We start from the raw sequence: 26,303 nt of genomic DNA, 5'->3' as shown, positions 1-26,303 counted from the left end.
GCATTTTACCCTGTTTTGAAACTCATTAACCAAGCTTCTGGAAGCAATTTTTCCATGATCCAAAGTAACAAACAGTTTGAAAATTTCTCTGGGTAACAGTTGCCTACACAGCACTTAAAATTTATAAACTCCTGGTCCGGTTTGTGCCATTTATCATTGCTAAAGTAAATGGAAGCAGTGGAATCGACTATGCATCATGAGTAATATAATGCAATATTAAAGGACACCCAGTGGAGCACTTGGGAGGCTGAAGGATCTAAATCATACACTCGGTGCTGGGAAGCCATCAGGAAAATGTGCAGCACCATTTGTTGGTGGCTGGAGCTGTCAGTGCTCAGCGCTCTGTGAGCACAGGGGTGCAGGACTGACAGCAGGGATTTACTGTGTGTGCATGAGGAGAGGAAGGAACACAGGAAAGAATTCCTAAGGAGTGATCACAGGCGTTTCCACACCATCCAAGCTACACAAAAACTTGCAGGGAGACAAGGAGATGGGTTCAGGGAAAGGAAAAGCCCAGCTCCTCCCAGCTTCCTCCCCAGTCCTTCACTGCTTCTTACCTGTATCTCAGGAGAATATATAGATTTATTTTAGCATAATAATCAGCCTTTTGAATTATTTTCTTTCGTCCTCTGTTTTTAAATATATTTTGGTTTTTAATCTTATACTCATTTTCTTTCACTCTTTTTGTTTTTTCCTTCAGTACCACTGGAGATGCACAGAATCATGATGTAAGAAATAAGACATCCTTCCCATTCCTCTGTTCCTCCTCCAATAATCTGCAAATTCCATCAGCTGAAGGATGTGGGACAGGGATGTATCGGGGCAGACAGGGAGGCACAGACAGAAATCCTGCCTGGTGCAGGGCTGTGCTGGTACTGGGGAAGAGTTTTAGCAGAAGGACCAGGACAAACCCTCATCATGTTACAGAAATTGTGAGATGAAAATGAAAGTTTAAATTCCTTGAGTGTTTATCTTCATTTGTCCATTTCTGGCTCTCAAATGATGAGAGGATTTATGAAAGATGGAGCAATACAAACTTCATCTCCAAACTCTCAAAATGCTATTTAACTCATGTTTGTGTCTTTAATATCAAAATATACATTATTTTTCTGTTGGTCAAACAGTCCTATTGCTCTTTTGGGATAATTACTTGTATTATTAGCAAATGAGAAGCTTCTGAAATAATAAAAGCAATTTTCATAGTGCTCTGTTTTCAGAGTTTTTAATAAGAAGCTTCTCTCCATCACAATTACAGAATAAAAGTTTGGAAGAAAATAAATACAAATATTCCAATGACTCTAAAACACCTAGGAAACAAAGAATTTTGAAAGCATACTTATCTGCTTTAAGCTTATGGTCTTTAACAAAACCTCTTGATTTTAGAGAACATTTTTGGCTTTTGAAAGCTACTAAGGATCTCTAAAGCTGCTCTTCACAGCCACTTCCTCAAATCTTTGCAGAAAACATCTGGGGCTGACACAGGGAGCAAACAAGGCAGCAGGAGTCACATCAGCACGAGAGCCTTGTGGTCCCCTGGCTCGATGTTTTTATGGCAAAAGTACCTTTATTTGTAAAAGCAGCAATGTTTGATCAGTTACCCAGTAACAGGGACCACACCGTGCAGCCAGTGGGCAAACCTGCCCCAGGAAAAGCTGGAGATTCCACAAGGAATCCCAGCAGGGATCACAGGTGCAGCCAGTGGGCAAACCTGCCCCAGGAAAAGCTGGAGATTCCACAAGGAATCCCAGCAGGGATCACAGGGTGCAGCCAGTGGGCAAACCTGCCCCAGGAAAAGCTGGAGATTCCACAAGGAATCCCAACAGGGATCACAGGGTGCAGCCAGTGGGCAAACCTGCCCCAGGAAAAGCTGGAGATTCCACGTGGCTGGAATGATTTTCCACACCCAGGAGCCCATGGAATCTTGGCCTCCAGTGACAGCTGGGCCTGGCTGGCCTGGGGGCTCCAGTGGGAACTTCCCAGGAAGGATCAATGTGCCAAGAGGATATCTCCCCTTCCAGGACATTTTCAGGTCTCCCACCTATCCAGAATGAGTAAACTTGATCTGGGGGCGTGTGGCACCCTCACCAACATGCCCAGTTTAGTCTGGAAGGAAAGATTTCCCATTCCCAGCTCTACCTGACATCCTGGTCAGCTCATCTCCACCTCCAGATTCAACAAAGCACCAGTGCATTGTCCTCCCATAAAACCCCAGCCCATCCTACACAGAGAGCTCATGGAATAGTAAATTAGGCTCTGAGCTTCTTGAGGATCCTTTGGGAAAGCATTAAAAGGGAGGCCATATTCATATTCTACTATTCCAGCTATATTCAGTGCAATATCAAAGTCTAGTCCCCACGGCTCTGATTTCCAAAATGCCAAGTCCCTGCAGGACACACACACACACTTCAGAAACAAAACACCATAAAAAGATCAAAGATCCCTCTGGGAATACATTCTCTGCACTCTTCAAAGCCAAATGTCCCCTCACTTGCCCCCTTGTAAACTGATTAATTTCAGTGGGAAGAGTGCTCCCAAAACCAGCAGATCCATGCAGTGAGGATAAGTGTTTGTACATGTTAACTCCCCAAGCAAAACCCTCTGTACTTTTCCCCGCTCGACAGAAACAACAGGATTTACACTAATTCTCATTTCCAAGCTGCAGTTGGTGTTTAATCTGTTAGCAGGCAGCTTTTCCTTGAGTGCTTTTGCACACGGATGGGATGCAGCCCCTTTCTTTCCCGGGATGCAGGAATAAATGAGAGCACCATCTGGCCAGCCCTCCTGCTCCAGCCCAGCGCCTGCGGTGCAATTCCAAAATGTGAGGAATGCTCACCCAGCAGCCTCCGCTCACATCCTCCCTCCTATTGCCTAAAGCTGCTCTGTCCCTTCTGGGCTGCTTTAGAGAAGAATTTGGTGGGAAGATGAGGGCTCTGAAATCCAAACCATCTTCAAATGGTGCCTGTGTGTGGTCTGAGCAGGCAGCTTATGCAATGAGAAATGGGAAGCCACTAAAACAATTCTGCTTCTAAATATTTTGACCTTTATTGACATTTATAAGTAGCAGGCAGCTTAATTACCAATTAAAGGAAGTTATTAGCTACAAAAGGAGCCTGTTCTTTTTTTTCCCTCATGGCTCCTTTCCCAAACCAGGGCTGTCTGTGGCAGGACAAGGCAGAGGAGCCCAGGAGACCTCGGTTACTTTATGGCAAATCTGTGCAGAAATCCTTATAGAAGTCAAAAACCTTCATAAAGGGCATATCCAGAGACAGCCCATGCAGAACAACACACTCTCCATTGCTGCTGGGGTTCAAGCCTTGTTTTACAGAACTGTCCCGTTTTCCTACATGGAATTGCTTGGTGGACATTATTTCTGGCTGATTTTCTTTCAAGCACACCCATAAAAGGCCTTCCCAAACTGGTTTTGTGGGTTTTTTTCCTCTTTTATTTTTTTTTTTTCTTCACAGTATGAATTTAGGGGTTGGCCTGAGGAGCTGAGAATATTCAGAACTTGGCTGGTAATCCTGACACACACTGTTAAAACAACTGGAAGTTTTGCCCCAGAGATGGATGAATTCCTAGAGCAAACAAAGCAGCTCCTTTAAAATCACCCAGCTCTTCATACTGGATTGCAAGGGCTGGGAGCTCTACACATATTTATTGTCCCACTAAAGCACTGGGATTGTTTGCTGAGTGATGGCACTCATGAGAACATCTTAATTAAAAAATATATATTGGAATGATCAACACTCTCCCATAATTTCAGAGTATCTTTAAACAAAAATTAAGTACAACACTGAAGGATGAGCAGAGCTCTGATACTGACAGATGCAGGTATGACTTTTTAAACTAAATTAGTGCAAATAGGAATTTAAAAATAGCCTCATGAAAGAATTACCCTACACTTCTATTATTTTCAGTTCTGTAACACACATTAATGTTGTTTTAAAAGTCTTTATGTATGAAGGGAGACACAAAGTAGAGAAGACATGGAAACCCAAAGACACTTAAAACATGATTTCCTCCCTGGGTGAATAACCCCAAGGTGTGACTTCCCCAGTAGCTGGAAAGGTGGATGAGTGTTCCAAACCTCATTTTGGAGTATGGTATGGAAGATATGAAGGTTCCAGGCACAATGATTTAGCTTTCCCTCAATTCTTCTGCTTTTATTCAAAGAAGTCCCACAATCCTTTTCACCAACCTCAGCTTCTGATTTTCTGGCAAACTTCTGGACTCCCAAGCAAGACTTTTAATGATGTTTTTTTCTTTCCCTGAATTTTTACCCCAGATCTTCATGGCTTTTTCTGCTCTGTATTCTGTACACCTTTTTTACTGAGTTGGTTATTCACCCTCACTTTCAGAGGGAAAAGAAATTTTACTTTCAACGTGTTTGAAACTCAGAGTTTGATCCTACAATCACTAAGGCAACAAAGGTGTTCTGTTCACAGGGAGCAGAACAGCCCCAGGTGCCTGGACTTGGTGTTTCAACCAGGGAGCCTTCACATTTAAAAGGAAATTATTATGTTCACATTCATTGTCCACATACACAGGATGGGAAATTTGCTGGACAAAAAGGTGAAATGTGCTGTGCCTGCTGCAGGAAAAGCCAGCAAACCCTCTGCAGTCCCAGCTCAGGGGAACCAGACCTGGTTCTTGGGACGAGGAAGCTCAGCTGGGATCCCTCTGTGGGGATTTCAGCCCAGGAACTAATCCAGAACTAAAGCTCCAGGGAACGAAGGTGCCACAGGGAAGCTGCTGCAGCCTGACACAGACATCCAGTCATCAAATGTCTGAGAAGAAATTCTGTTCAGATCTATGTTCCTGCAGTTTAATAACAAGGAAAGCTTGTGCAAATACCAGCTGCAAAGACTTGGGAAAGCAAATCAAATCCAAGCTTGCACCAGTGAACAGGTATCAGTGATAATGAAATATTTGCCTGGATTTTGACAACCTTGAACAATTCAGTAAATCTAGCACTCCATGTGCACAGCCTGATAATAATAATAATTATTATCAGACAGCTGCACTGCCCTTGAGAACTGGGCAGTGGGTTCTGGGAGGAAGGAAATTGTTGCCACATGCAGTAAATAAAAAGAAGTTTTAAAAAAAGAAACACACACAGAGTTGTACTGCAGAATCATTCCATTGAGCCTGGCTAGAAACACAGGCAGCTACAAACCAATCATTCATCTCCAACATAAACACAGATTGGGTTCTACTCGCAGTAACATAGGTTGAGATTTTTAGTAGATGACATAAATAAATGTATTTTTATATTTCCTGACCACATTAAGCTTGAAATCAAGAGTTCTAAAATGTGAGCCATACACTGTAAGGCTTCTAATAGCCAATAAATTCAGACAGTCACACTGAAGCAATGTTTTCTCCCTAAAGGTACATTTTGCTGCAGTGTGTACAAATACAAGGGGACTTGTTTTTTCATGGATTTGTAATTATATGTAGCTGAACATGATCATTCAATAAAGGTTAAAGTTCTCTTAGGAGGACAGCAAGATGGAAACCACTTCAGAAGGCACAATCTCAGATCCCAAATATTATTTCTACCTGGAAAGACATTAGTAGGGAGATGGGGGAAGGTTGAGCAAGATGACTTTCTCCAAAAAAAGGACCAGTCAAGGAAAGGTAAAACATTCTGGCTCAAGAACCTCAATGCATTCCTCTGTTCCTGCCCCACTTCTGCTGCACTAAGAAAGCATAAAACCAGTTCTTATCCTGTCCAGTACATCTTCCCACGTGTAAAGCAGGGCTCAGAGTGCTGGATTGCCTTCAGGTGGTGTTAAAGGCATGAACCATCCTGGAGAATCACCAGTGATACTCAAGAACTTGTGAACTTTCTTTTAGCTACCTCAAATCAAGGATCTTAGTCCTAGTCATCTCTGAAATGCTCCAATTTGATATGATCCAAACTGATTTAGCACGTTTTTAAAAAGCTAAGCTACATTCTTTAGAATGAATCTTCCCATTATGCCAAAAAGTACAAATTCCAAAACATATTTGTAATAATAATAATAATAATAATAATAATAATAATAATAATAATAATAATATTGCTGCAGACATGCCAGCACTCCCTCATCAAAGATTGTTTTCCATCTCCAGCCCTTACAGCACTTCAGAGTGGAGCTTGGCATTATCAGCATTAAATGGAATCCAACAGAGCAAGGAGTTTTTCAGCTTCTCAGGAGGGACCAGCAGCAGTGTCAGGAGGGATTCCAGGCGGCAGAAGAGGAGCCTGAGATGCACGAAGGCAGAAGCCCAGCAGTCAGAGAGCTCAGGGATCACAAGGCTGAATTCCAGCTTTGCTCCCCACACAAGCCCTGGCTGAAGCACACAGCCACTGCCAGGCTGGGAAGGCAAATCCTGAGAGACAGAGTGAGCCTGGTTGTGTTTTGGACCCAGCACTTGCAGTGGGTCTCTGACAGAGCTGTGTTCCCAAATCCCTCAGCACAGAGTGAGCCTGGTTGTGTTTTGGACCCAGCACTTGCAGTGGGTCTCTGACAGAGCTGTGTTCCCAAATCCCTCAGCACAGAGTGAGCCTGGTTGTGTTTTGGACCCAGCACTTGCAGTGGGTCTCTGACAGAGCCGTGTTCCCAGTGGGGGAGCCATAAAGAGTCAGTGTGAGCTGGCTCCAGAGCCCCTGGCTGCCTGGATGTGCTGGGAAAGCCAACTGGAAATGTCTGAGTGCTGATGTCACTGCAGTTCCATAGCTCTGCAGGCTGCTCAGCTTTCCTTGGGGCACCATTCCTTGCAGGAGCCTGGCTGAGCTCTGTTCCCTGGCTGAGCTTTGTGAGCAGAGAGAAGTGAAGGTGGCAGCTGAGAGCCTCACTTCACAACAAGGCAAATCATCCTTTTCAGGGAGAATTTGTCGTTCCTAGCCCACTTTAAAAACCAGCAGTTGGGACTGAGTAAATGAAATGGAATTTATTTTAAAAATAAATTTGAAATCACCAATGCTTTCAAGGGGAATTGAGCTGCATGTGACAGAATCAATAAGAACCTCCCCACCCACCTAAGTTAAGGCTGAAAAGTGTTCAAGGGCTGGAAACACCAGAGTGAAGGCTGCCACTTCACTCCTAATTCACATCTCCTGTGTGATACAATTAAAAGCTATTTTTCCCCATGGCCTCACCCCACTTAGTGGGCAGGATGAACAGAGCTATTCAGTATTTCTGGTTAGGTTTTTTTTTTACCTTTTCGAGTCAATGTGTGGCCTTGGCTTTATTTATAGCATGCCATTTAAACTCTTCACTGAAAACACGATTATTCACATCCTTGTGGCTTTTAATATAACACTTATCACAGAAATATTTGCTTCAAAAACATAACAAATGTCTCGTGACAAAACCCCTGCCAGTGAGGTGGGATGGTAGCACAGTCCCTGGAGCCCCAGTGCTTAATCAGAATCAGAGGTCCCACAAGCTTGTTTTGCTTAGGATGAGATCATGTGAATGTAATACAGTGTATAATATATTTTGGGTTTTAGCAAACCAATGGTAACAAAACCCATTTCTCTGGGACAGAGCTCCAAGCCTTGCAGTGCCCTGAGTTGTGGCTTTGGGAAAGCATCTGTTTCCTTTCAACAGTGGCCACAGCATCTGCAAACCTTGTTCTCTGTGGTTTAAAGCACATCCTTCTAAGACCATGGGGCAAACAAGCAAGGCCTGATCTGAAGCAAAGTAACATAGCAAAGTAAGGCTGGAGTGAAATTATTCCTGGCTCATTTGATTCTGGATGATACACACTGAAATTTGCAATTTAAAAGGCAAAAGAATTACTCTTACCTCTGTTTGCAGGCCTCTGTACATGCATGTGGTTATGTAATACACCTAAACCCAAAATGTTGTCATATTTGATTACAAAAAACCTGAAACTTCTTTGAATGTGCAGCACACAAGAGTGCAAATGTCCTTTTTCAGCAATTAATCAACCATCAGCAAAGGTTTAACAGACTTTAGCTCAGGCACTACACAACTGTTCCCCTCACAGACAATTCACATTTACCCTTTTAATTTGGATCTGGGTTACAAATCAAGTAACTTTTCTTTGGAGACATTGTAGAAAAAAATGTTGTTTCAGGTTCTTCCACAAGTATGAAAGCATTTGATAAATAGAATTTTCAAGTTTATACAAGCCTGCAGTCCCACCTGCACATCCTGTCAGGGAAATCAATCCATGATTGCCTGTCAGGCTGCTTGTTTTACAGCACAGGCTCAGAGAAAAGTGCTTGTTAGAAACATTTTTAGAACATTTACTCACTGTTCTGACAGCCCTTAGGATCTCTTTTCCTTCTTGTGGTCTGTGTTGCTTATCTCCCACTGCTCCTCTCTGATGCTGTCTTCAGAGGCCAGCTGAAAGGAAAATGCACAATGCCAACAGTTTATATCCACCAGACTGGAAACCTGGTATGTTTGCAGCACTGTTATTATTGTTATTATTATTATTACAAATATGTTTTGGAATTTGTACTTTTTGGCATAATGGGAAGGTTCATTCTAAAGAATGTAGCTTAGCTTTTTAAAATGTGCTAAATCAGTTTGGATCATATCAAATTGGAGCATTTCAGAAATAACTGGGACTAAGATTCTTCATTTGAGGTAGCTAAAAGAAAGTTCACAAATGCAATCTCAAGTACCACTTAGCAGCACCTTAAGCACTTCAATTCTTCTATTAATAATATTGCTATTATAATTGTGTTTAGGCTGTATTTAACCCTGCCCATGGCAAAGTGACAGAGGCTCTCAGAACTCACTAAGCCAGGCTGTAATTTGCCACACTTTTAACTGATTTACCTTTTAAACAATAAGGGTGTGATGGAGCAAAGTGCAATATCTGCACAGGGGCAGATATTTCCCTTTAAGAACATATGAAATCTCCAGGGGCATCGCTTGGTCCTGAACTTGAGCTGAAGTGGCTAAGGAGCAGTAGTGAGGTCTTGTCTCTGAATTTATCCCTGAAAAAGCAAAAGTAAAAGATTTTTTTCATTTTTCTTCTTGCTGGTTTTGTTTGTTTGATTTGATAAATAAGCTACGAGGTCAGGCCATGGCACCCAACAACTGTCACTGTGAGGGAATTTAGATTGTCCCAGTTCATATTCAGTTTCTCCAGGAAATTTAAAAATTTATTCAGGAAATAAGGAACCTGAAAGTTTAGACAGGAGTTTTCTCGGGCTGTGCTTATGTGAGCAAAGCCCTCCTGTCCCTGGCAGCCCTGACAGCTCCTGAGGCTGCAGAGAACCGTCTGCTCCTTTGCTGCCCTTCCCGACCTGCCCTGGCCAGGCAGGCAGAGATCCCTGAGGGTTCAGGCAGAAATCAGAGTTTGCAGCTCCCTGGTGCCCTGTGCAGAACCTTTCCTGCTGTTTTTCAAAGCTGCTCCCAGCTGAAGGGCTGAGGAGGCCAGGGCAGGCCAGGCTGGCAGTGCCCAGGCTGTCCCCAGGCTCCAAAGCCTCCTCTCCAGCCTCAGCCTCCAGCCCTGGGCAGAAGCAAAATTAGTCTGGATGTCTTTAGTTATTAAAGTGTTTTATCTGTCCACTCTCTGACAATTTGTGCCTGTCTGGTCCATGAGAAAGGGCCCTTCTGGGGCAAAACCACAGAAAAAATGTGTTTTAAAACTGAATTTAAAGCCCTGAATGTGGATATTTCATAATCTAAGCTGAATATCCATAGAAAGAACAACTGTATGTTTTTAGTAATGACCTAATTCAACTAATTCAATAATGAACTAATTCAACCCCTTCCAAAACAATTCATGAACTCTTACTCATTATCAACTGACAGTGCTTGGGGACCTTCACTAATTACCACTATTCTTTGGTGCTGGATGTATTTATGTCACGGGTGCAGGGTAAAGATGGAAATGGAAAGAAAATATAACTGTTTCTTTTTGTTCCTACTCACAAACAGTGATGGGAAAACCTCCAAAAGCTTTCTTGCTGTTTTGTGGTTGTCAGGACACTTCATTTTCTCTCATTCCCAAGCTTCAGAAGCTTCCTCTTTGTGATTGCAAACAGATGATGGCAGAGGCAGCAATTAGACTAATCCAAGTAAATTCCAATCACTGGTAGCCTGCAGCAGCTTGCAGGGCTCACATCAAATGGAGGCCCACCCTTAGCACCAAGCTGTCAGCAGGAAAAGAGAAATTCAAATTGATTTTTAGAAGCAAATTTCTGTGACCTTCCTCATTGCACCCAGGAGTATCTGTGACATCTGTCATTTATTATATATCGTGGCTGGGGTTTTTAACCAGCCATGAGCTTGGCAATTCCAAATCCAGTGTGCACCTTTGACTGTATCAGTGCCAAGGCTCAGGAGTTTTGACCATCTGGGAGTTCCACAAAAGGTGGAAGTCTCTGCACCTCTCTGCACACACCAAGAAACATTAAAAATATACAGTTTAGGAGCTGGTTTGAAAATGACACCTTTAAAATTGGAGTTTTAGTACAACCAGAATAGATTCTGCAGATTTATCCTCTCCTTACCAATCTTTACAATCTTTCTTTGCAAAACAGAGGTGGCAGGTTCTCAAAGAGTTTAATTTTTAAAAAAATAATGACCCAAATAAAGCCAGTGGCTGTGATAGCAGCTCCTCAGTGAGCTCAAGGGGCAGAAAATATGAGAGCAGTGTCTTTCATAACAGTGCAGGGGCTGCTAAGGAAATTAGTGTAAGTTTCAGAGTCACTCCTCTCCATCTTCTCTCAGGATCCCAGTCCAAACACAAGCTCTCCCAGACTCTGGAGGTTTTCTTGCAATGGAGACTGTCTCCAGAAGCTGCCCACAGATTTCCCAGGATACCACACTGGTGTTCCCCACAGTAAAGAAAATAATTTCTCATTTCTCTTCCATCCTCATTTCTCTTCCTTCCAATATTCTTCCATAATTCCAATGTTTTTCTCTGAAAAACAAAACCAGGTCATAAACCCAGTTGAGCTTTGGACAAAAAGTTTCCAAAAGCAGCAAATATAATGCAAGGAAAGTCATTTTGTAACACAGAAAAATACAAGCACAGTTACACAAGTGTTCTTGTTCCAAGAACAATTGTAAGTGGGTTTTGTTTTGATTTGGAAAAAACTCCAATATCTCAGTGTAGTTGCAGCAGACCACACACTGGAAAAATTACATGGTTTTCTGGTGGCTGTATAATAAGAAAGGATTTTTCTGTCTGAGACAGAAAAGGCCTATTCAAGGTTGGAAAGAGAGTGTAGCTCAGAAGAATGAAGAATCAGGAAGCCGAGGAGATAGGTCAGAATTGTGTGAGGCTGATGTGGTCTCATTGTCTGAACAGCTGCCAGGGAATTAGGAAAGGCAGTTTCTCCTTTTTCATCAAAACACAGGGGCTAAAAGCAAAAATCCAATAAATAGCAGGTTTAGGTGTTTGCTGCTAGGGGTGGCTCCATCCCTGGTGTCCAGCTGGAGATAAGAGGTTTTGCAGCACAAAGTGACACAGATAGAAAATAAAGTGGGAGGAGAAGCACAATGGCTCTGTGCCAAAGGTTTTGTGATGTGCTCACACAGAATCCTGCAGCAAGAGAAGCCATAAATATCTGCAGCATTTGTGGGTGAAGATCCACTCCAGGCTGGAGACAAGTGAAGCACTCAGAGTCAGTCCCTGAATTCACACTCATGGAGTGAGCCCATGGCAGAAGCTGCTTTCCAGGTTATTTTACTGCATTTTACTTCACTGGCCAATTTTGGATGGACTCCAATGAGTAGATTTTTTTAAAAACATTCTTTTTACCAATAAAACACAATAAAAGATTTTATAGCCTTGATGTGTTTCTGGCATGGTTTAAAAACTGCTGCTAATAAAACTTTTCCAAGAGGAAAAAATGACCAAGCTGTCACAATGTAAATATGATTTTTTTTTTTTTTAATTTGAGGTTTTATGCAGGAAACTGGGAAACAACATCACAGGAAAAGATTATGTTAAGAGAAGAAAACCTCTGCAAACACAGCTTAGAGTGAATCAGTGTCATGTTCCTGGCAGCCCACGTTAAATGCAGTTGGACAGAATTGTGTTTTCATGCACACCAAGGGCTGGCTCCCCCTGCCCACTGAGTCAGTGACAATTCACCAAGTGACTTCAGTGATGCCCTAAAGCAGCAGCCTGGCCTGTGAATGTGGCACCAGGCAGCCAGAGCAGAGCTCTGAGCTCAGCCCTGGCCTGATCCAAGCTCCCTGTGGGAGATCCATGCAGCTTCTCACATGGAGGCAGGGGTGAGCTGTCAGGCTGCTCCCCTGCCAGCTCTCTGAACAGTCCCAGCCTCTCCTGGCGTGCCAAAGCCTTTGTTCTTGAGGTGTTCTTAGGTGCAATTATGATTTAATGAGGAATGAGCAATGCCCACCCTTCATCACCACACCTCTGGCATCGTTCAGCGCTGTGGTGACTCTGGTTCGCTGCCCTACCTGGTTCTGCAGGAGATAAAATGTGCCAAGTGCCAAAAAAAAGTGATAAAAACGTGCCTTGAGCAGCCATGTCCCCTGCAGCAGGAGCTGTGTAAACAGCACTGCCCTTGGTGTGCAGAAGCTGCTGGATTTTCAGGGATCATCATCTCTGTCCCTGAAAATGATCCCTCCTGAGGAGCAGGAGGGCAGGCATTGTACAGAGAGACTGCAGGGCTGACCAAGGAGATCCTGGTGATATTCCTGCTCTCATTTCAGTGCACATTTTACTGTAAGATCTCTGAGATCTCTCTTCTGAGAGGCTCTGTGAGTACTGCAGTGTTGATATTTATTTTACCCTACCAGGCAACATTCTCAGCTATGAAATTGGCCACGCGAGGGCACCAGCACTGCTCAGGAAAAACAAACAAACAAAAAAGGCTAAAAAGGACAAAACTGGCTAAGCAAAGGAATAAACAGGAGTTTGTTTCCAAACTGTACAGCTGCAAAAGCCCAGGAGAGCAGGTTCCAGGCAGGAGCCACCCAGCCAGAGCATCCAGGGGTAAGCAAAGGAATAAACAGGAGTTTGTTTACAAACTGTACAGCTGCAAAAGCCCAGGAGAGCAGGTTCCAGGCAGGAGCCACCCAGCCAGAGCATCCAGCAGCTCCGGGGTGCAGAGCAGGGAGGAGGAGATCCCCACCCTCCAAAGGAGCTGAGCTGCCCTCTCCTGCTGCCCCTGCCAGGCTCCCCTTGCCCAGAGATCCCTTTCCTCAGGTGGGTGAGGAAAAGCTCCCACACATTTGTTGTGCTCAGTGCCCAGAGCCTCCCTGTGCCCTGGCTCAGGCACAGGGCAGCAGTGACCCCCAGGTTCTGCCCCCTCTCCCTCAGCACAGAGAGGTTTCCTCACCTCAGAGCCAGGTGAGCAGAGATGTCTGAAATCACATTTTCAGCCCAGCAGTGGTTACCTGGTTTTGTGCCTTTTCAATGGACATGTGTGAGAGGGACTGCATGTAACTCCAGAAGTAAAAGAAATTAATTTTAGCTTGAGCTGAACATCCAGACTGGAGAGTTGTTTTTTCCACAAAGACATCACCATAAGGAATTCCTCTAGAAAGAAAAGAAAAAGCGTGGGATTTTTCAAGCCTGCATCTTAATTATCTGATTTTAAACAATGCCATGTATAAACAAAGCCCTTGGCCTCCCCAAATCTGTCACTGAGTGCTCCCTGTCAAACACCATCCAGGACAGACATTTGCACCAAGAGAAAATCATTGAGTTCAGAATCCCAGAATGGGCTGAGTTGGAAGGGACATTAAAGATCACCTGATTCCACCTTCCACTGTCCCAGGCTGCTCCAAGCCCCAGCCAGCCTGGCCTGGGACACTGCCAGGGATCCAGGGGCAGCCCCAGCTTCTGCACCAGGGCCTCCTCACCCTCCCAGAGAAGAATTTCTTCAATGTATCTCACCTAAATCTCCCCTTTCAGTTTGAACCCATCCTTGGGCCATCACTGCAATTCCTGATGGAAAATATCTACAAACCCCCTGTTCAAGAGGCAGTCCTGTATGAATGTATAGATGAGTGCAAAGCTAACTTTGCTTACAAAGGAAAATCCTCATTGCTAACAGATTCCTGTGGTTAAGCTAAAGCTTGTCCTGCAGCATTGGCTGTGGATACAAAAGGATTGTTCTTTTTTGTTGTGACTGTAAGTGAACAAAATGCTGTTTGCAACTAGATGTTTCTCCCGAGGTTTTGTGATAGCCTGGATTAATTCCATGCAATTATTCTGGAAAAGTAAATTTATTCTGAGTGCACTGGTAGGTTTGTGGCAGTTCAGAGGAATCTCCCAGATAGGACACATCTGTTGTGAGAACACCAGGTAAGGCAGGGATGGGGGAAATGGAAATAACTGCAGCTGCAATCAGGGCAGAAGGGAGCCCAGCTGCCAGACAGCAAGGGGGTGAAAAGGATTTTACAGGACCATCCTTACAGTCTGAACTTATTAAACCTTTCTGCACTGTTTCTTCTACTGTCTTTGTAGAGATACATGCCAGAAAACCAGAGCAATGAAGAGTTCCAAAATGCACATATGAATTTGAAAAGTGTTTGATTGAATGTTCCAAACTGTGCATAGATTGTTTTGTTCAGTACAGAGTGCTGTAAAATCTTGAAGTGTTTTATTGTGCTTGAGGTACTGAAATTATTTCTGATTCTACTACTACGATCAAGCCAAAAGTGAAAAATATATTGATTTTTTTTTGTTATCCCTAACTCCAAATGAGCTCCTAGCAGCACGCAGTAAAACCACCCAGCCCTGCTGCCCTGGGGCAGTGCCCCAGCTGCAGAAACATGCACAGAGCCCTGGAACATTTCCTGCTCTCTGGCTCCTTTTCCTGGGACTGTTGGTCAGTGCTAATGAGAAGATGAAGGGCAATGCTAAATTTAAATTTACTGACTACACCAGAGAGCTATTGGCAATGTCTAAGTTAAAATCACATGTATTGCAACCTTTTATATTCAAAATAAAAGCAATTCTAGAGTATCTAGACTTGATTTGAAATGTTTATAGTCTGCTACAAGCTTTTTTTGACCCTGTAATCTAACTGCTCCCATTTGGAATAGTGAGGTGGAGACATTTTTAATCCAGGACTAAAGCCTTCAGTCTGAAGTAGTTCCATTTCCCCAAGCCAGCTGTGCAGTTGCTGTGTTAATTAGCAGACATGGGATGATCATTAATAAACAGGAACAGGAGGTCTCTGAGGTTGTACATTTATTAAATGTTCTGAAAAGGGGGTCAGTCCTTTGCCTTTTTTTGGCACATTCAGGGGTTCGTTTTGGTCAGGAGCCAACCTGCAAAGCAGCTCAGGTACTCCAACGCAAAACATGATTATTTTAAGTATTTGTTCTGCTTTTCCTCATGGCCCATCTGTAGATTCACCAGCAGATGCTCAGGAATGTAAAACATCCTTTGGGGACTGTATCAGTTTGGGGAAAACAGTGCTTTTCTAAAAAGCCCTTCTGAAACTTTATTTAACTCAGCTAAAATGTGTCTCTCTAATAATTTAACTCAATGTCGCATCTTAAGATTGACACTGGGATTGGATAAAAAGGACAACGTCAAGATAAAAGCTGCAATTAATTAAAACTGCAATGATTGCAAGTATTAGCTTTCCTTTTCAGCTTCCACAGGCATTGTTGCCATGACAGGTGGGAAGATGCTAGCAGCATAATTGTTTCTTTTTGTCATGGTTAGGGGGTTTTACTTACTGATATTTGTGGGACAGTTTGAAATTCAGAACAAAATAGGTACCAACAAAGAGACCTTTGGAATAAAGTAACGTTAAAGAAATAATAATAATAATAATAATAATAATAATAATAATAATAATAACAATAATAATAATAATCTAATAATTATCATTTTGATTGAGGGGATCAATCTTCCCTCATTTTCCCCACCCTGCCAGAAGTTTAACTGCTCCTTCCACTCAGCCCAAATTTTCAGCCTTCAATTATAGCTCCCATCCAGCAGAACAAATCAGCTTTTCCCTTTTGACGCCCCAGCTGTGTGGAGCAGCAGCCCCTGACAGAGCTGTGGTGTTTTCCCGCAGGGAGCAGCTGCTGAGGATGAGGAGGGACACCCCGAGGTGCTGGGCTGTGCTGGTGGCAGCGGTGGCGCTGAGCGTGGCCGAGGACTTCCCCTGGACCAAGAACAACCCAGGCTCCTTCTACTACGGCACCTTCCCAGCGGGTACTGCCCAACCTGGCAGGTTCTACATCTGCTCCTGGGCTTGCACGAGGAAGCGAGCCAGAGGTTCTCTGGGTCCTTCCAGGGACGTGGCAGGAACAGGAATGGAGGTGGCTGCAGGATGCAGAACACTGGGATCTGCTCCTAGGAACACAGGGATCCACATGGCCCTGCATTCCAGAGATCCACTTTGACAGGAAACCCAGAGGAAAGGCTCACAGATAACAGTTCACATCCAAGTGTAACCAGGCGTACCTGAGAACTCTTCTCCTTTTCCAGAAATTACCTACAATTAATGAAATAAACTAAAATACCCTTTGTGATGCAGCTAATTTAAGAAATTAGTGAAATAACTGTGCTGGGTTTGTTTCAAGCTGTTCAGTATTATCCAATCCACTCTTCAGTATGGATTTATGAATGTTATCCTTTCTTCAACACATATTTAAACACATTTCATCAAGCAAAAGCAAAACTAGAAATATACAGGCACTGATTGGTTTTCATGCTCAAGTTTTTAAGTAATTTATGATATGGTATTTTGTGTAACAATAGGGAAAAAATCCAGAATATTTCTGTATATTTTATATAACATCTAAACTTGTAGTTGCTAAAACTACCATTAAAACCAGCAGGGAGAAATGATGTAGAAACCTAATTTTTTACAGTAAGACATTTCTGCCATGCTATCAATGCCCTACCTTATCACTGTAAAATACAGATTTTAATATATTAAAGGATTCTATTTCTTTTTCAGTGCATCAGAACAGGACACCTTCATTTATCCCCCACTTTCAGAGCTATTTAGGCACACAATTTGAAATGTAGAAAACCTCAGCCTCTCCAGCAGTGCTCACTTTCACTCCCAGTTCCTTTCTTCTATGAACATTCAGCACCAAGACCCATCAGCAAGAAATGTTCCAGTAACTCCCCTGTTTGTGCCTTCAGGTTTCTTGTGGGGTGTGGGAAGTTCTGCCTACCAGACCGAGGGGGCCTGGGACAAGGATGGGAAGGGGCCGAGCATCTGGGATGCCTTCACTCACAGGAAAGGGAAGGTGCTCAGGAACGAGACGGGAGATTCCGCCTGTGACGGCTACTACAAGGTCAAGGTATTGCTCAAGAGGAATTCACTGCCCCTCTGCTAATGTCCTGGGGCCATTCCTTGATCCTGGTGTCTCATTTTGAAGGAATACTTTAGCTGCTCTAAAGTTTACTCAATTAGGAATCCAAGGGTTGATATTTTTAATCAGTTCAGTAAAATCTTCGTCCTTTATAATCTCATAAACCAAGAATCCCACAGTGTTTCCCAAATATATCTCAGCTTTTCAGGATTTTTGTGTCCAAAAAATATTCTAGATGTTGCAGGAAGTCCAAATGCTTAGTTAGAAATACAATAAACATATTTGAGCTCTAAATAAGATTAACTTTTTGTATGTGTGTGCATGTATGAGGTTTTCCAGGTATTTTTCAGAGGCTTTAAAACTCAGTCTGGATGTTGCCCATTTTTTGAAAGGATAAAAAACAAATAATCAATGCAGGTCTGTTCACAACACATTTCCAAGGCTAATACCATCAAAACCAATTTTGAAATTACTGTGCTGGAGGAAAGACAGATACACAGCAAGAGGAATCCAAATGACTGTGAGAAGCCAGGGTTATGTAATTGGAATTGCAAATAATTTAATAGAAGTTGTATTCCACTGAGGTTTCTCCACATAGATGAAGTCCAAGGGAGAACCAGAGGTCTCAGCAAGAACTAAGAGAAAAGAACTAATTATGGCTTACTCTCCTAAAATGGGAAAATGCAGGAGAGGTTTCATTTGAGCTCTCAAACCAGCAGAAGTTTGAAAGAACAGTTTAAAAAGTATCTCAGTTTAAAAAGTATCTCAGAGAAGCTGGGGCTCTGAGCCTCACTGGGGTCTGGCACCAGAAGAGATTGACGCAGAGATCATTTGGATTTGGATTTAGAAATACTTTCTAAAATTTGCTTATGTTTGTCCACTTACCTGGTCCTCTTTATGTCAGAGCACTTTTTGCTTTGCATTGGCACAAATACCACCAATTTCTAATTTCACTGAACACTGAAGATGTACAATTTCTTAGCAAAAGAACATATATTCATATGGGATTAAGGAGGTTTTCTCATTCCAGTATAAGACAGTAAAGGAAAATCGAAGTCATTATGTTTTTGAGCCTGAAGTGTTTGAAGTCAAGATTTACAGGCCTCTATTATTTTCTAATACGAATTCTGACATAAATATAATAGTATTGCAAAACCTCAGCTCATTTTTCTGTAGTGCAAACATTCAGTCTCCACAGTTGCACAAAACATTACAGGACTTCTCTGGCCTGTCAAAAAGAGTGGTTAAATAGGAAGACTTCAAGCAAAGTGAGCCATCACCTCAAAGATCAGAAAAAACCAGATTGGATCCTCTTTTGTGCAAATCTTCCATAGATTTTCTGCATTCAGAATTAGTTAAAACAGATGAGGAATTGAAGCTATTCTGCTTGGCCCCAGGATGTGTTAATTAGACTTTCTTCTCTCAGGATGACATCCAGTTACTGAAGGAGCTGAAGGTGAATCACTACCTCTTGTCCATCTCATGGCCAAGGATTATGCCCACAGGCATCAAAGGTAAGCACAATTTCACCACATTTCCCCCAATATTATCTGTAAGGAATTTTACTCCTGAGTAACCCACAGTTGTTCAACATTCCTGTTACACAGATTCCCGTTTGCATTTTACCATTACAGAATCCCCAACACTGTAACGTAAAATTCCTTGGTTAATACTTTTAGATTTCTGTTCTTCCAGTTATTTGGGAACCAATGCAGGTAATTCCTTATCTGCTTTTCATCAGCTGAGCAACTGAATGAGAAGGGAATACAATTCTACAACGACACAATTAACAGTCTTCTGGAAAACAACATCACCCCTATTGTGAGCCTCTACCACTGGGATCTGCCACAGGTCAGACAATATTTCAATTAGTGAATTTAAATTAGTGAAACAACTCAAATAAAGCCTTCTGACAGAAATAATTTCCTAAGGTTAAGAACTAAGAGTACTTAAAAAAATTAGAGAAGCCTGCATGATTTTAAGAATTTGTAAATATTTCCTACTCATTTTGATTTTATGTGCATTGAAGTTTTGAAAAATCTCTTTCTGAGCTAGAAACAGAATTAAATAGAAATAAAAGTGTTTTTAAGCAGCAGCTGACCTTCAAGTACAATTAATGAATCTTTAAATTCTTATTTCCAAAGGTTCTCCAAGAAAAGTATGGTGGCTGGCAGAACATTAGCATGATTAATTATTTTAATGATTATGCAAATCTGTGTTTTGAGAAGTTTGGTGACCGTGTGAAACACTGGATTACATTCAGCAATCCTTGGGTAAGTCATCAGTGCTTTCCTTCCAAACTTTCCCATTGCACTGTTGTGTTCCCAAAATTCTGTGGGAGTGACGCTAGAGGAGAATAGGTGAAAAAAATGGAGAGGGAAGGGGAAATATTTAAACATTTAATCTTTGTGGTCAGAAATCTCAGTGGGCAGATTTTGCACAAGGGCAGAGTTGTAAGAAATGAAATTCCAGGAAAATTTTGAAAACTCCTCGGCTGGAGAGACTGAAATGAGAAATCAGGAACTGAAAGGGCAGTTGTTATTTACCCTTCCCCATTCCTGAGCTCACCCCTCTAAGCCTGCTCCCAGCACGCCACAGCGCGGTGCCAGGCAGGCAGGAGATGGGAGCCAAGGAAGGGCAGAGGGGGTTGGAGGGCCAGCCCAGGCAGGGAGCACAGGGTGCAGAGGAGGGAGCACGGCCCCGGGCTCTGGAGCCCCGGGCAGGGGTGACTCTGACCTGTGTGTTTGCAGGCAGTGGCTGAGAAGGGCTATGAGACAGGAGAGCACGCGCCAGGACTGAAGCTCGGCGGCTGCGGCGCCTACAGGGCTGCTCACCACATCATCAAAGTAAAAAACCTCCTGAAATTGTGCCTCAAATTATGTATCTATTCAGGACTTTTATCAGATTTCACTCTTTAAACTGAAAGGTAGCTCCACAGCCCTGTAATTTCCAAGTAGGACACCGAAATTATCATCTGACTTTAAAGATCCAGTGCAGAATCCAGGGCAGTACCAATCTTTGGTGCTTGATTTAACACTTGCAACAATTTGAATTTCCTTATGTTATAAATGTCTCTTCTAGTTTGTTTCAAGATGGTTGAAAAAGAAAACATCCAGGTTAGTCTAGAAACAAACATCCCGGCCTGTTGAAATGAACCTGAATGTTGCAAGTGACTTCAGGGAGTCTCTGGTAAAATTAACTTTCATCTGCCTGAATAAATTAGGGAGACATGCAAAGAGCAGAGCCATGGGACAGAACCCTGGCCTGAGGTCTGTCTGTCAGCTCCATGTGGATGCCCTGGAATGTAGGGAAGGAACCTTGCATAAAAGATTTTTTGATGTCTTACATGAAATCAAAATTTCTGTAATAAAGACAAAAGAAATTCTGTTGTATTTCCAGGCAGACCTCAGTGCTCAGCAGCTTTCCATGCCATAAGAGATGAAAATGTGCACCATTTATTTAATTTTTCCATTATTTTTACAGACTCATGCCAAGGTTTGGCACTCCTACAACAGCACCTGGCGCAGGGAGCAGAGAGGTAATGAGGATTCATTCTGTGATTGTGCTGCTGCTTCTGTTAAGGGCTTCAAGAACTGCAGAACTGTCCCTTTGTTTTAAGGGATGGTTGGAATTTCCCTGACGAGCGGCTGGGGGGAACCTGTTGATCCACACAGCCAGACAGACAGAGATGCTGCTGAGAGGTACATCCAGTTCCACCTGGGATGGTTTGCAAACCCCATTTACAGAGGGGACTACCCAGAAGTCATGAAGAATTATGTAGGTAAGTCCCAGTAGCTGTGACATGAACAGATCCACACTACCAGCACGTTGCAGGGGAATAACTCCTGGCCACTGTGTGCTCCAGTCAAGTGAGGGCACAGGGGAGACACAGCAAAGCAAAGGCCCCAGGCTGGACACAGCTCCTAAAGCACTTTGGGGACACACCAGGACACTTGAAATCACTGTTTCTCCATGCAGTGTACCCAGCTTAATTCTCCAAACCAAAAGGGTGAAAGATGATCTCATCTTAAAAAACCAATTAAGCTCAGGTGTCCTTGACATTAACACTAAATTCAGGAAAATCCTATCTGGCCCCAGCACAGGGTGCCCAGAGCAGCTTGGCTGCCCCTGGGTGCCTGAAGTGTCCCAGGCCAGGCTGGACAGGGCTTGGAGCACCCGGGATAAAGGAAGGTGTCCCTGCCATGGCAGGGGGTGAGGTGATGATTTTAAAAGTCCCTTCCAACCCAAACCATCCAGGATTTTATGATTCTATGATTTACTGCTGGTGAGATAAAGAAAACCAATTTCCATGCTCCTCAGAAGTTGTCTCCTATAATTATTTTGCTAGGTAGGAAGAGTGCCCAGCAGGGCCTGGGGACATCAAGATTACCAACATTTTCAGTGCAAGAGAAAACCTACATTAAAGGCACCTCGGATTTCCTGGGAATTGGTCATTTTACCACTCGTTATGTTCTGCAGAAGAGCTTTCCCTTCCTCCAAGTGTCCAGTTACCACACTGACCCTGACCTGGCTGAACTGGTGGACCCCGACTGGCCAGCCCCAGGCCCTAAGTGGCTCTACTCTGTGCCCTGGGGGTTCAGAAGGCTGCTCAACTTCATTAAGGTGAGTAGAGCAGATCTTTAATTACAAATAAGCAAACAAAATGCCTGGTTTAGACTGAAATTTTCAACAGTTCCAGCTGTTGGTCTTGTCCTAGTGTGGATTTTCTTTGTCAAAAACCCCTTAATTTCAGCTCAGAAAACCACAGAATCGTTAACTTAAATTCCTACTACACATTTTTCTTATTTAGGTAAGTAAATGTAGAAAATTGCTTTTAATGCACTTTGCTACGTTTCAGCTCAGAAAACCACAGAATTCAGTCATTTTAAAATAAACCCCATAGTTAACTTAAAATCCTACTACACATTTTTTGTATTTAGGTAAGTAAATGTAGAAAATTGCTTTTAATGCACTTTGCTGATTCACATATTCTGTCAAAATGAAATGATTTTATGTGAAGCAATTTAAACATTTCTGTTTGCAGACCCAGTATGGGAACCCCTTGATTTATGTGACAGAGAATGGAGTGTCTGAAACAATGCAGTGCCCTCAGCTGTGTGATGAGTGGAGGATCCAGTACCTGAAGGGATACATCAATGAGATACTCAAAGGTCACTTAAAAGCAGCTTTATACGATTTGACTTTGGGAGTATTTTCACCTTCTGCTTATTTTTTACTTTGTCCTTTCCATCACAGACAAGTAACTATTCACAAGTCAAAATGGACAGTAAACCAGACTCAAATTTTCACCAAAATGTCAACCTAAGCAAACATATTAATACTAATAACTACAATAAGCTACCTGAGATTTAATACTGCAGTAAATCATCAGTTTCCACTCTCAGAAAGGAGAAACTACCATGCCCATAGAGCTCTAAGCTAAAGACCCCTTTCCATCACAGAGAAATAACTATTCAAAAGTCAAAATGGACAGCGAACCAGACTCAAATTTTCACCAAACATATCAATATGAATAACTACAATAACCTACCTGAGATTTAATACTGCAATAAATCATCAGTTTCCACTCAGAAAGGAGAAACTACCATGCCCATAGTTCCTCTAAGCTAAAGACAACGATTTCAAAAAATCTGAATTAATTTGTATTTCCTTTTTCTGTCCTCCTCCCCATCTCTTCCTGCTACAAACCAAAACATTTACAGAACTGTATTTTAAGGACAAACCTCACCTTCATCAGTGATTTGTGTTCTGTTTCCAGCTCTAAATGATGGTGTAAATGTCAAAGGTTACACTGCCTGGTCACTGCTGGATAAATTTGAATGGAACAAAGGCTTCTCTGAAAGATTTGGGCTTTACCACATTGACTTCAAGAACAAGAACAAACCACGGTACCCAAAGGCATCTGTTGACTACTACAAAAAGATTATCAGTGCAAATGGATTCCCAAATCCAAGAGAGGTGATGTCAGCTGCTAAGTTTGATTTTTTTTTCCTTTTTCTTTGATTTATGTGCAAATATCACATTGAATTTCAGGAAACAGCTTGTATGAATATGGTACAGAAGTGGCACTTTAATTCTGTAAAATGGGGATCTGTTTAATACAGAGATATTCAGATACTGAAAGTGGGAACAGCTTTAATTACTGTTTCTACAGCACTCTAACTGGACTTAGTAATGAAGTAAAAAAATCTCCATCAGAAGTTATTTAGCAGTGCTGTCAGATTTCTATGCAGAAAATTCCACATATGTACTACTCTACTGGAAAATAACCTGGAATGTATTATATGCTGTGAAAAAAATTAATAAACAGTTAACTTGGAGAAGTACTCTGAAATAAAAACCACAAAGAAGCTTTCAGAAACCCACGTGCTGGTAGAATTAAGTGGTTTCAGGTTAATTGTAGGGACAAGGAGGGAGCTGTGGGAGTGAGGAGGATGCTCAGTCTCACAGCAGTGTCACCCTTCCCAGGTGGAAAACTGGCACAGGAAGGCCATGGACACCTGCTCTGCCACACACCAGCACCCTGCTGCAGGTAAGGATGGCTCAGCTTTGTTCTGTAAAGCAGATTCTGTAAAGTTCAGATATTAAATTGCTCGCTGAATGCTGCTAAAAGGTATTTTCTCCCCAAAAGCACTACATTGTTTTTATTTATTGTCTTCAACTAAAACCACTGTAGCTAAATGGATCAGCTGTGGATGTTACTGAAATACAGGAACTGGAAGAGCTGCTACTTAAAATTGAGGTTGGGGATGACAGCATTCTCCTTAAAATAAAACTCCTGAATCCTTTTTCAAACACAAACCAAACCCAGACAAATCAAGACAACCACACAGACAGGAAAACTCTAAATGTTTGACTTCTACATAAAGTGGAACTATAAAAAGAAGTGAAAGGGCTAAGGACTGGTCTAAGATTAAATTTGGGCTCTGATGCTCCTGGTAACAAAGAAACCCCAACACAACTGATCCAGAACACCTAAAAAACCTCCTGGTGTAACTCAGGGCCTTTCAGAATTCCCGAAGTAGGAATTTTATTAAGATCAAATAACTGCTATAGATTTTTACAAGAGGATGAGCTAAACTCCACATGGTAGGAAACATCCCAGCAGTCAGCCTAAATTAATCCTGCTCAGCCTCCAAGTCATGTTCAGTGTGAAATAACTGGGTTTACTGAACTCTTCCAGGCTTCTTTGTGGAATAAATTTCTACATTTAATTTTTCAAAGAGATACAGAACAAACACAAAAAGGCCAAAAGCTTCCCAAGGATTTTTCTTTGACAATTTTCTTTCACTTTCAGGTGAGGGAAATAAATATCAGAGGACCAGTAAAATATTGCTAATGCACTGAAGCTAATTCACAGCAAGGACAATTTTGCAGCCCTTTGAGCACTGACATGTCTTCAGAAATTTAACTTAGAGAAAAAAAGAGAGGGAAAACTGTCACAGCTTTGCTCCAGCTTTGGCAGACTTAGGAAATTCTGTTTGCTTTGTTTGCTGTTTATGCCAATGCCAACATTTTTATGTTCAAAAAAAAATCTTTATGTTAACTCTACGTTAGGTATTACTGCACTCCAGGGCATTAAATCTCTTACATATTCCTCATTTCTCAAATTTTAGATTCCCTGATTACTCACATGGAAATGGTGACAGAGATTGTTCTTCCTACAGTTTTCACACTCTGCATTCTCATCAGTATTGTCCTCCTCATACTGTACCTTCGAAACCACAGCTAAATTTGATGTTTGCACACATCTTCATTTGCCAAAAGGACTAAGCTGCAACTGGTTTATTTGAGTAGTTAAAATTTACCACAGATGCTTCTTTTTTACCCCTGTAATGAAATATTATTTACCAATCCACCTAGGGCTTTTTGTTTTTCTATTCAATTCCCAAAACATCTTCTGGTTTTTACCAAAATACATTCTCTTTCCACTGATTCCAAGTAGCACATTTTACAATCCTTATTATTTTGGAAACTATTATACATTTTGTTAATCAGAAAAATAGTTAAGAGTAAAGTGATTCAAATCTTGCCAGTACAAATTTCAAGTGATTAAAGGCTGCTTGCAAATTCTGATTTTAGTCTGTTCATCAACAGCATTTTGATTACCATGTAACTGCTATTTGAAGACACATGATTTTAAAATATAAAAGGACTTAAATATTCCAAGAGCACTAGCTTAAATATGAATCTATTAATGTCTAAAAGCTAGGATAATATATACCTTGCTGTTTAGGTGTGGAGAAGAGTTGTTTGAAGTGAGTAATCCAAGGCGACAACTTCTGAATCAGATTTAAACCACATCCCTGCAGTTTAAACTTACCTTGTACAACTTCATAACATGTTATACATGAAAATGTGGATTTTCAGTAATCCAAGTACTTCCAAAATTAATATTCCACCTTAAATTCCCTTCTACTGCAGGTAGAAACAAATACTATGAAAACTTGGTTCCACAATTCAGCTGGCTGTACTTGAAATACAACTTTGCTTGAAACCAGAAGTTATAGAAATTTACAATAATAATCTATAATTTATATTCTCAAAAAACATGAATAGTGGGAGATTTCCTTATTCTTACTTACCCATAGTTAAGTTTTTAATACAAAATGTTTCTGTCTCAGATTATTTAGTCAGTATGTACAAAATTATGGAATTGTTTAAATTAGACCACCAAATGTTACCTCACTGATTAATCAACATAACACATGCAACTGCCAACATATTTAAATTATGATATCCAGCCAATTATACTGATTTTGTTTTTCAAAAAAATTATGCAAAACATACAAGACAACACTGTTAAAATAACTCACTTCACATTGAAGGAATAAAATAATTTGAAGAGGAGAGAGAAGTATTTTCAAGAATAATCCAAAATACAAATACAGGGACAAAGAAACCCAAACTGGCTGAAGATTCCAAGGGCCTGGATGAAGAGCTTGCCAAACCCTTCAGGATGATGAAGCATCACTTGATCCCAGGAGAACATAACAGCATTGCTTGGTTTGTTGGTTAAGATAA

The 26,303-nt window shown here is 41.8% G+C and overlaps 1 protein-coding gene across 1 annotated transcript; it reads left to right on the top strand.

The window, feature by feature from the left end:
* Window positions 1-8,320: 8,320 nt before the first annotated feature.
* Window positions 8,321-26,189, top strand: LCTL (lactase like). Its single transcript, XM_039723175.1, has 14 exons — window positions 8,321-8,420; window positions 16,004-16,143; window positions 17,086-17,246; window positions 18,685-18,772; window positions 19,000-19,109; window positions 19,403-19,531; window positions 20,009-20,104; window positions 20,742-20,796; window positions 20,878-21,039; window positions 21,607-21,881; window positions 22,303-22,429; window positions 23,038-23,237; window positions 23,748-23,811; window positions 24,896-26,189. The coding sequence occupies exons 2-14, from the start codon at window positions 16,020-16,022 to the stop codon at window positions 25,009-25,011; spliced, it is 1,707 nt and encodes a 568-aa protein (XP_039579109.1). The 5' UTR covers window positions 8,321-8,420; window positions 16,004-16,019; the 3' UTR covers window positions 25,012-26,189.
* Window positions 26,190-26,303: the final 114 nt, after the last annotated feature.

The sequence above is a fragment of the Passer montanus genome, unplaced genomic scaffold, assembly GCF_014805655.1.
Source record: "Passer montanus isolate IOZ18808 unplaced genomic scaffold, ASM1480565v1 scaffold5, whole genome shotgun sequence".
Classification (NCBI taxonomy): Eukaryota; Metazoa; Chordata; class Aves; order Passeriformes; family Passeridae; genus Passer; species Passer montanus.
The sequence above is the reverse complement of the archived record's forward strand: the minus strand, read 5'-3'. Positions and strand labels throughout refer to the sequence as shown.

Excerpts from the sequence above, each read along its gene's own strand:
- LCTL (XM_039723175.1), top strand. The coding sequence starts at position 16,020 with ATGAGGAGGGACACCCCGAGGTGCTGGGCTGTGCTGGTGGCAGCGGTG. Across the intron at positions 16,144-17,085 it reads CTACGGCACCTTCCCAGCGG|GTTTCTTGTGGGGTGTGGGA; the intron begins GTACTGCCCAAC and ends TTGTGCCTTCAG. Across the intron at positions 17,247-18,684 it reads ACGGCTACTACAAGGTCAAG|GATGACATCCAGTTACTGAA; the intron begins GTATTGCTCAAG and ends TTCTTCTCTCAG.